We start from the raw sequence: 11,510 nt of genomic DNA on the forward strand, positions 1-11,510 counted from the left end.
AGTTATACTGATACGTTGTGTCCCGCTTAACTGTAAATGGCACACGAAGGCTCGGCAATGTACGAGAGCAGGGAAGGGCTAGAGGAGAGGGTTGTGAACGGCCCAATCAGGCGCATCTAGTCGGCATTTAAAAAATAGAGGAGGCACAGGCAGTTTCATATATTCAAACAGCTTCTCCGAGAAGACTAACCGCATTACATAGAATATTAGGAACGTAGTTGCAGTGCTAAACAAGGTTGCGGGTGCGATTGCGACCCGTACTACAGCAACCAGGATAACTAATGTTATTTCTGAAGACATCGCTCTATATAATACCTTGTGTCTAGCAAGCCGAAGCAACGATACCAGGAACGTCGTAGTGGAGAACAAAAAAAAAAAAACGTGACCATCCGGTATTTTTCAACGTGATCCAGAGTATACGGATCACGTTGAACCGAGATAACGTTTAACCCAGATCACAGATAACCTAGACACCCGCATTTCGCCTCCATTCAAATGCCACCGGCACGTCTAGGATCGAACCTGTGGTCTTTCAGTGTGCATTGGAGCACCGTAATTGCTACACCAGCCCGGCCGACTGCAGACATGAATAGGGCACGTCTGATACATGAGAGATACCTAAGGCGTAAAACCTGGCATATTGCTCAATATTCAACTTCGCAACGTAGTGTATCTCATAAGTCTATTGCTCTTCTGCCTTCATGTTTTTTGCTCTCTCGACACCGCACATCATGTAATGGTAATCGACAAGTATGCAAACAAGAAAAGTATAAACACTCTCAGGGTACCGTAATAAGTCTTCTGCGACCTGATCGCCCTCTTGCATGTTTCATTTAGTTAAAAGCCCATTAACGAGGTACATCACCCCTCCATAAACAAACGTGGCCACCTTTATGTCTATAGTATGGCTGCGCGGGCTTCATAACATGCATATTTCATCATCTCCGTTTTCAGTGTTATAAAATGCTCTCGTAAGCCTCATTTGCAGTAAGCCGGAAACCCCGGTAACCTTGCTATAAAATCTTCACGCTTCTTTTCAAGCGTCATGTTTCGTAGGCACTAGACTTTTGGCCATGGCGGTGGTCCAGTGGTCTGCGGCCGTTGATCCGAATGACCCCGCTTCGATCCCGACCATGATGATTACATTTCGATGAAAGTGAAATACTATAAGCACCGTGTAAATAGACTACTTATACGCATGAAGAACCCCAAGTAGTGCAATATTGTGGAGGCATCCATCACTTTTCGCGTTATAGAGGCATGTTCATTAGATACCTCGTTTCACAGAAATTCCTGCGTCGGCTTCAGTGCTAGCGTGGTTGGTTATGAGCAAAGTATCATTTTTTGCACGAACAAAACATTGAGGAAGATGGAAATAAAAGAAATAGTAACAATTTCCACATCCAAGGGAGGATCGAACGCAGGCCGGCTACATGGCAAGCAGGTGGTATACCACAGAGCCACGACATTTGTTGAAAATGCTTTAGCAACGGACCGTATATCAATGCCAAGTTGTAAACGAGCCTCCTCAACGCATGATATATTGCGTGGCAGAAGCGTAGAACGACGCCAGGAGTTGGAAGACGTTAATTGAGCAACGAGCGGTTGTTTTAAATGTTCACACATTACGAAGCTCTCATACATATTTAAACATCATTAGCAGCAGAATCATAAAAAAAGTGAACAACTCTGTAGGTTCGCGTGTTGCCCTACGGACGCATAGTGAGCCCTTCGCTTATTTGTAAAAGAAGTGATTGCGGCGTAGCGCGCACCTATTTCAAGTGTGCTGGCAATGGGTATTCAGTGATACTTTCGTGTCCTCACGGCATGGCAGAGACGAGCACCAAGAATTGAAGCAGGTGAGCAGTTCAGAAGGAAATTTGCACGAGGTCCAACAACGCTATCGTTATTACTCTTGAAGGTGAGGCTCAAGTGTCCTTCAATTTTTTCACACGTCCCTTCACCACATTTATTAAACGCTTGACCTCAGTTTTCTTTTAGTGCCTGCAATTCTTGAGCGTTCTTGAAAAAAGTCAACCGAATAGCGAGCAACGGCTACAAAACCAGTTTATAGAGCATAATAAACGTTTGGCTTTGACGTCCCGAAACCACGACATGATTACAAAAGGCGCCGTATATAGATCTTCGTTCCGTAAAGTTTGACACCGTTGGGTTTTTTTAACGTGCACATAACTTACGCACACCGTTATTATTTACATTTCTCTCTTCTCGAAACGCATTCATCATGGCCAGGAGTCGAACACATGCCCTTGCGACACCTATACGTATTAAGCTATGGCGAGTCAGCTGCTCTTTCAGTTCACCACTATTTAAAGTACCAAATGTGATAGCGTGTCGTAACAGGTCTTGACAGCGTTACTCTCGTGAATATACAAAATAGCCGAAGGCTGGTTCAATCGAAACATGGTTCAATTAGTACACCTGGATTCTTCGCGCGAAGTGCCGCTATTCATTTACAGGTAAATGGCACGGCGGTGGGACGCTGACGGCACAGGCAGTTTTCAGAGTGCAGGACACGTTCACTTGATTAAGTGAAGAGGACGCCGGAGGTGTTATTTCTATTACTAGGCATGGCCCCAGAAGCACACGGGTTAAAACGTACTCATTTCCTCATGTGGTCTTTTAGCGAGGCCCGCATTAACCTTGTCGCTGCAATCTCGCACTTTTGCGGCGAAAAGCCGCGAAATCAGGAGAGCGCGAGCGCTATTTCGTCATGCATAAAGCAATTACCGAAGTGGCTCGTTGTTGCAACCTTCTCATGTAACTAAACGCGCGTACCGAGTTTTCAACATTCAACGCTTGGGGAAAGCGGTTAGGTTTTTTAAACTCGGAAAATGAGTTGACGCCGAGTTACGCAGTTGTACAATGAAGTGCTTCTAGCTCTCGGACGTCGTAATGCACTGGCGCCACTCCGCAACATAAAAAAAGAAGCAAAAATTCAGCCAGTTTCACACCACTGATACCCTTGAAGAGTAAGGCTGTAAGCGGGCGAGTGCATGTAATAGGCTAGCCAGGTCGTGAATACACATCGCTACACTCGGCATGCGGACGCTTACGCTTTATTTTGAAAGTGTACTTGGAGAGCCAGGAAATTCTGTGACTCGCATTCAGACTGTGTCGAAGTTCCGCTTCACTGAGGAGATTTATTTCACCGAGTTCGTTTCTTTGCTTAGTTTCAATTGCGGTCACATGATTTGCGTTATGCCTGCTGTGCTGCTCCTACAACGACGACGATGGCACAGGGTAGACCACGAATGAAACACGATGCTGGACTAGCCGGTGCATATTGTGCGAAACACAACGATGCAACGCAACTCGAAGAAAACAAGGGTTACAAGAAAGAGCATCCTCACAACCTGCAAAGACAGACTTCCTGTAAGAGGAAGGACTTGTAGAGAAACGAACTCGAACAATGTAGCGAGCGAGCTTCCTTTGGTGAGCGCGCGAAGGAACATAGTAGTTCCGTAAATCAATCGGCTCCTTCCCACAAACCCGCAAGCAGAAAAAAGCTAGAAAAATTGCTGCTTGGTCACTTCTGAACAATTGCGTGACGTCAATAGACTTGCGCGTGAATCGGTACCGTAAGTGGTAAAATTATTCACTGTAGCGTTATACCACGAGACAAATAAATGAAACGATGCACGAAAACAAAGTCAGCAAATCAGCGGCCCAGTCTCACCCTTAATTCTGGATGCTTTCGCGGACGCTGTCTCTCATGTATTTTTTCAAAAGACCACAGTTCGTCAAGGCGCGGAACCACAGGGGTCACGTGAGACTCCGGTATCATCAACGTGCTATGCATAACGCACGCGTTATCGTCGCACGTGCGAGATTGCTGTTGCGACACGCATCAAAGAACAAAGCACTGGCGACTGATAATTTGAACGCTAGGTAGCATAGACCTTCGCTAAATGTATTGTCTTCACTGAGAAGTGCCAAGCACGTACTATGGTCTATTCGTGCATTCTCGTTGCACTCACAAATAGATGTTTGTTTAGGAACGTTTTGTTGTGATAGTTACGACGCGCGAACCGCACGTGCGATGAACATGCAATGGCAACGGCGCGCGAGGTTCCTTCTCCCGAACGTTGCGGGTCCTCCGCGTGCCGGACGTCCGACACCGCGGATCGCGGGTCATCCTTCCCCGCTTCCCGTAAAGGGGCGTCACATCCTGAGCCGGTAACCGGCGAGTTAAGCCCTCTCCCCTGCAAAATAACAAACAGGACGCGCGGCTCGTGGCGGGCAACCCCTCCGTAGCTGTGATCCTCGCGCGCCGTTCCCGAGACGCGGAGCAGCGTTGCCCGAGAAGGGCGTTGTCTCTTTCGGGCGTGTCCCCGGACTCACCGGATGGTCATGGCGCGACAAGTCCCGGGCTGCGCTCCGCCGATCTCGCGCGTGGTGCGCCGCCGGCGTCGTCCACAACGACGCCAGTCCGGACCGCGCGGTGTCGCTGCAAGCCACGCCGCCGCCTAGCAACGCTGGCAAAAAGCGCGCGCAGCACCACCACCGTTACTCCCACTCTCGCGATCAATCCGGGCTCTCCGGCCGAGGATCCTTTAAAACGCCGCCCCCTCACTATCTTCAGTGAACCTCCCAGCAAAAGGGTGGCGGGCTTCTCTCGCTCTTTCTGGGGGGCCGCTCGGTAAACCACGTGGGCATATCGATGTACGAAGAATCGCCAAGTCAAATCACACGACTGAGTCGCGACATGCTGCCAGAGATCAAAGCAGCTCCAAAACGGCAAGGTAGCGCCAACATAAGAAACAGTCATAAATAAGTGTAAACATTGTCTCGGCTAATAGTACTTGCTAAAGAGGTAGTTGATTCCTCCTTAATACAAATCGGGATGACGTGTCTTCACAGAGGTGGTTGATTGTTCTGAAGAGTTCGACGAAGTCTCGTCTGGTCAGAAGACATTGCCAAAACGCTTAAAAAATAACATACGTTGCGGGTTCCGTATGGGCGACTTCTTTAAAATGAAGCAATAAAAAAAAAACGAGGAAGTGACTATTTGCGCGCAAATAGACGACACAAATATCCTGAGAAAACAGAAGGGTGACGCCATTGCGTAGTTTGGATTAGTAATCACTCGAGATGAAGTCGCGAGGCTATATTTATTTCAGTAGCGTACACATGCGCACAGGCGGAGTCAATATTGTGTACTTTTCACGCAGCATATTGGGTAAAAGCTTTAAAGTACACTTTTGTAACATCATACCAGTGTTCCTTCAGGCGTCTTGAAAAAATTCTCGTCTTGCCGTTTTACACGAGGTCACAGTCTGCACTAGGAAGACTTGTTCATGACACCAAAGAACTTGTCTTTGAGAAGTTTGTCCTTCACGTTTGTTAGCACGTTTTCCAGATTTTGCACCAGTACATAGGACGCGTGTACATCAAAGGAAAGTAGCACGCTTGCTGAAGCCTCGCTGGTATCAGAGCATATGGGGTATACTTCGGCATATTTACAGGGAGTACACGCACAGGAGACACTAATAGCTTGACGTAATGATTGTCGCTGCCCCGATTTCATAAATGAAGCTGGATAGCTATTGCCTCAGAGTTCTCCATGCACTATTTCCAGGTCTCTTCGCAAGTCTTTTTTCGAAACGAGCTTGAACGCTCGTTTCGCTCATCGCTTGTTTCGCTTGAACGCTCACCGCCTTCATCAGCGTTCACAAGCGACGACGAAAATACTGAGGATTATGAAAATGCTGATATTCACGACATCACGAATCATTTTCGGCCTGATCCTCTTCTGAGCATTGATTCTGAAATCGACGCCGGACCTAGCAGCGTCGAGGGAGCTGGAGACGTACGCTTGTGTCGCGTTGACTTGTAAGACATGCGGACGTTGCGTCCGTGTTACTTCTTCGCGTTAATTGTAGCGTCAAATAATCTCATTTGTGCTCACGACTTCAAGGTATTTTCAAATGGCAAATGTATTCGTGCGACCGATCTTGCAAAATCGGCATGTTTATCAAGCTCAGTTTCAACGACTGATATGGAGAGATTGGGACTTGCTCGAAACCGCCAACTGAGTTGCTGTAAGGGCGAATACATGCCTTCCTTGCGCAACACCTAACGCGACCCTCCAAGTGGAAGCGCAGCTCAAACCCATCGACAAAATTTTACATCAGCCTCGAATCACTCGTAACCTAAAGAAAACAGCTGTTCCTGCGGCGGAAGCTCTGGCTCACTTCTGTAAACCCAACGCTGCCACAAGCTAACGAGCCCTTGGCAGACGTTCCACCATGGCTCAAGGCACAGGCCGGCGATAACCTACCAATGACTCCCCTGCAACAAGCCGCCCGACAATCGGCCCAGGAGGGCACCGTCACTACCATCGACAACTCAGTAGCTGTGTATACGTAGACGCAGCTATCGATAGCTCCATTCTGCACACAAGTCTCGTATGTCCCGCGCGACTTGAAACGCAACTGACATGCTTCTGAGTAACAGGGGCACCGTCCCCATCAGTATTGGCGGGGCTCATTGCGATATGGGACGGGTCACAGTCAAGATGTCTAAGACGGATTTTTCCCGCGATAAATTGCTGGTATATACGGACTCCACGCAGGGTGTTAGACAGCGGTGATAAGCTGGACGTTATATAAAAAAATGAAAATAATAAATTAGTGGTGTACAGAAAACAGGCTAGCCATAAATAACGAGAAAACTCAATATGTCGGGTTTCACTAACGGAGAAAAATAGTAAAGTACAGCACCCTAATATTTTTCTGGCCAACCAAACTCTGAATAAGGTTGAGAAATTCAGATATTTAGGAGTCCTTTTTTTTACCAATACATGCACTGGAGAGACCAGATTAATACTGTGTGTAGAAAACTAGCTTTCAGCTGTTATTCACTGGTCCGTTCCCGCCAGTATTTTCCTCGTTCTTTACTTCTTTGCATATACTTTTGCCTGTTTCATTCACACCTCGGCAATTGCAGTGAGGCTTGCGGTCTATCATACAAAACTTATTTAAGACCTATACTGCAGTTGCAAAACGTGCTTTAAGAATAATAACATTCTCTCCATTTCATTACCCTAGTAGCATCTTGCTCAATTATCTTCGTATTCTCTCTTTACGGTGCTAAGAAAGTGTAAGGTAGCTTGCCTAGTTCACAAAATACTGTATACAAACTTTTCACTACCCAACAATATATTCAACGCCCCGCGTGCAAACACCAGGCAAACAAGTCAGTTAAACTTAAAACTTCCTCACTGCAACAATGTTTATGGCGAACGGCTGTTGGAATTCTTCGGAGCTCAAATTCCTCTAGAAATAAAAACTATGCGCGATTTCATATTTTCTTGCAAACGCTTTTTTATGAGTAGTGAATTGTAATTAACTTTCATACTTAGATTATACATAGCTGAAAGTTGCAAAATCAATCATTTTCATGACCAATCATGTGCGTTGCTAACATTGATGTATTTTCTGTATTGGACCAGCAACTAGCCACATAGCCTATTATGTCCAACTATATTATGTACGCATTTTTTGTATACATGATTTCATCAACTCATTTTGATATGATTTAATTTGAAAACTGACCGGCTCCCTCGATATAGCCTTCGATATTCACAGAATGAATTACTCGTGCACCTGTCAGCGTATTGTGGACTCGCCGGTCTGCACCGGCTCAATTGGACGCAGATGCTGCTTGCCATCTAGCGGCAGTCCAACACTTGCTGTTTGTTGCTGAAGGAAAGCTTGGTTCTGCTCAAAGACACCCCCTATAGCGATCCACAAGTACACTCTTTCGAAACTTCACATCGATCAGAATTCCCGGCGGCCTAACCCGCCGAGAGGAGGTTGCACTGAGGAGAATTCGTGTGGCAGTGCCTTGACTCCTGCAGTTTAGGCTACATAAACATCTGGGCTACATAGATATAACTAGAAGACAAAGGATGCAGTATATCACATTCGCCAAGCATTCTCATAACATGAATGGTAATGTGGCACTAATACTCAAGAGGAAAGTGTATAACTGTTGCATCTTGCCGGTGCTAACCCACGCTGAAAACCTGGAGGCTTACAAAGATGGTTTACCTTGAAATGAGGAGAATGCAGCGAGAAATGGACAGGAAAATTATAAGTGTAACCTTAAAAGACAAGAAGAGAACAGAGTGGGTCAGGGAACAAACAGGGGTTAAGGATATCATACTTGAAATCAAGAAGAATAAATGAACAAGGGCAGGGTGCGTATTCACGTAGGTAGGATAACCGCTGGTCATTAAGGATTGCTGACTGGGTTCCCAGAGAAGGAAAACACATGAGGAGGAGGCAGAAAGCTAGGTGGGCCGATGACACTGAAAAGTTCGAAAGTATAAGTTGGTAACAGAAAGCGCAAGCCCGGTTGGATTGGCGGATCATGGGAAAGGTCTTTGCCTTGAAGTGGGCATTGTCAGATTGATGATTATGATGATGATTATAATGATGATGCATCAGAAACGCGAGAGGCAGAGTTTACAGCTCGAGCCATGAACACTCGAACGCATAACACTTACTTTTGGCGTGTCTCTGTCTGAAAGCTCCAACTTGCACAACAATCACCCGTTGACATCATTACCGTTCTGGTGTGGTGAATGCTGCATTTTAATCAGTCGATGCCACTGTACTCAAAGCAGTAGGGGGCATAGAAATACGTTGGCCTACTGAAAGCCGCCTTGTCTGGCGAGGCAGAGTCATAAGCTGGCGTGAAAGGCGAGTCACGCAACCATCTCTTCACCAAATCGTATCCCCACACATGCCGCACTTCAGTGAACATAGAGTTTCCTACAATGTTCCCGTGAGAGCTCCCGCTGCACTCAGGCTACCGAAACGCTCGAAGTTGGCGCTCGTTATTACACAGTTACACTGGGGTTAACTTCATAGCGCTGGTTAAGGGAAATGGGAGATTTAGAATAGTGTGCGCGAACGCTATCTGTCACGGTTGCTGCCACTGCGTATGTAAACTGGCAAACTATTAGCGCCATGATCGTTTGCGATCCAGACGCAAAAATTCAAAAGAACACGCGGTCAGCAGGGCCCCCAAAGCCTCCTTGCGGTGACTCGTGCGCGAGCGGGCGTTCGCAGAGGACAAACGCTATTCAAAACTTCATGCAGCACTCATACGCAAACGTTACGTCCGCAACGCCCGTGCGCTATTAGAAAGCTCTCTAATAGCGTTACCATGTACCAAATGTTCATTGCGGACAGCGCATCATAGTGCAAGATTCCGTAATAAAGTTTCGTTATCGGCCTGCTACACTGTTAATCGGAAGTTTTAGAATAATGTTTGCAGGCGCTGCGGGCGTTGCTGGCATAGCGGGCGCCATATAAGTTTTAGAATGGCGTTTGCCCTCCTGCGAACCCCAACGCACAATCGCAGTGACACCGTAGCCTCGAAACCAGCCTTTGCGAGCTGCATGCCAGCTGCACACACCACCCACTATTTCGAATTCTCTTTGGGCGAGCCGTGAAGGCGAACGTCTGCTCGCGTTACGACGCATGCGCAGTGGCCGTAACCACAGCGCAAGCGCTCGCGGGCCGCTATTCTGAAACTCCCCAGTACTTCTCAGCGCAAGCCACGTCGGCAGTGTTCGATAAGCTTCACGACTGCAGTAGATCGTTTTCGTGAAATTACGCCACTTCGCAAAGATTACAGATTATTCTGGAACTTACGCGGCCGCTACGGATGACGCTAGAAGATTCGACGCCGAATATTCCGCCTCGCTCAGGTGTCGTCATTTCCGTCGGTACACCGAAAACAAAGTTCTGGCAGGCGTCGTTGAAGGCACTCAGCACCTGTTGATCAAACGTGATATTTGTGTCGCAAGATGAATCGCCGAGATGCAGGAAGGGAAAGCCAAAGTTATGCTCACGAATTTCACCAATGAGCACAAGCAAGCGAACAAAGTTACGACGGTCGCCCACCTCGACGACATTATGGTAGCCACCGATGCTTTCGCCCTCGCCGATTTTGCAGAACCTACTCCGATGAACCAAGCTTCTCACCTTTCGGCAACAATTCAAGCCTTTCGAACAATAAGAAACAGCAGCTGAAGGCCCTGCTCGTGCAATACAAGAACTGCTTTTCATCATCTTCTGAAATTCGGCAGACCCCACTCGCGAACCACCGCATCATAACAGAGGAAAGTGCGGCACCACTACGTCAGAGCCCGTACAGAGTTTCGACGCGAGAAAGCGAGGCCGCGAAGAGGCAAGCCGACGAAATGCTACGCGACGACATTATGCAGCCATCGAAGAGCCCGTGAGCATCATCCGCGGGGTGAGCGAAAGAAAAGGACGGCACCCTACGTTTCTCTGCCGATTATAGTCGCCTGAACAAAATCACAAAAAAATATGATTTCCCTCTCTCATGAATACAAGGTGCCTTGAGTCGACTCATCAACAAGAAGTACTTTTCATCGATGGACCTCAAAACTAACTATTGCGGAATAAAAGTCGATAAGAGAGACTGAGAGAAGACGGTGTTTATAACACCAAAACAGTCTTTTTGAGTTCAAGGTCATGCCCAATGGTCTTTGCTCAATCCATCTACCATCCAACACGTTGGATACAGTGCTAGCTTGACCGAAGTGCAGACCTTCCTCGTGTACTTGGACAACGTCATCGTGTTTTTCTCGACCTTCGACGAGCATCTGTGGTGCCTTGAAGCTGTACTACAAGAAATCATTACCTCCGGGTTCACCCTGTAGTCTGAAAAGTGTGGTTTCGTACGAGTAACTTTTGTTCTCGAGCCACGTAGTAAGCAAGTCCGGAGTGTGTCCTGATCTGAAGAAGACTGCCTCTATTGCCACCTTCCCACCGCCAACAGACAAGGAGGCCGTGCATCGATATCTTGGCCTGAGCGCCTATTACAGGCAGTTCGTCAGAACATGGCACGCATTGCCGAGCCACTCACTAACCTTACAAGAATTGACGTCGAGTTTAAGGGGGAAGCGCCGCAGGAGGAAACATTTCAAGATCTCAAGCAATGGTTGCAAACACCTCCGTTGCTCGCATATTTCGGTGAAGACGCTGAAACAGAAGTGCACACCAACGCTAGAAGCGTAGGTGTGCAAACCACACCTGCAGTGTTCGAGAAGCTTCAGTACTGCAGCAGATCGTTTTGTCGAAATTACGCCCACTTCGCGAACATTACAGATTATTCTGGAACCTACGTGGCCACTAGCGATAACGCTAAAATATTCCAAGCTCTCTTCGCTGCCATCAGTGCCATTGTGTTGCTGTAATTTGACCTTCAATTTCCTGGCCACAATTCGGCCAAATAAACAGTTTCATTTAAACCCACAGTATACAGCGTTCGTTCAGGTGACGACCCCGTGACAATTGTTTATCGGGGTAGCGTTAACGTGTGCATGTTTGGGTGGTGGCGTCATCTAGCGTAGTGTGAATGCATTAAAAAGAACGAAACAAATAACAACCAAGAATCCTGAAGCTAAACTGCCTGTCTGCCTAATTGGATAGAATTCATTT

General features: G+C 47.2%; 1 protein-coding gene across 2 annotated transcripts in view; it reads right to left on the reverse strand.

The window, feature by feature from the left end:
* The window catches only part of LOC119181214 (tyrosine-protein kinase SYK), a 381,065-nt gene extending 376,632 nt beyond the window's left edge, over window positions 1-4,433 (reverse strand). For both annotated transcript variants that reach the window (XM_075882940.1, XM_075882939.1), the window contains exon 1: window positions 4,366-4,433. In XM_075882940.1, coding sequence (XP_075739055.1) covers window positions 4,366-4,376 — 11 coding nt within the window. In that variant the 5' untranslated portion in view covers window positions 4,377-4,433. The remainder of the gene's footprint in view (window positions 1-4,365) is intronic.
* Window positions 4,434-11,510: the final 7,077 nt, after the last annotated feature.

The sequence above is a fragment of the Rhipicephalus microplus genome, unplaced genomic scaffold, assembly GCF_043290135.1.
Source record: "Rhipicephalus microplus isolate Deutch F79 unplaced genomic scaffold, USDA_Rmic scaffold_14, whole genome shotgun sequence".
In the NCBI taxonomy this organism is placed as follows: Eukaryota; Metazoa; Arthropoda; class Arachnida; order Ixodida; family Ixodidae; genus Rhipicephalus; species Rhipicephalus microplus.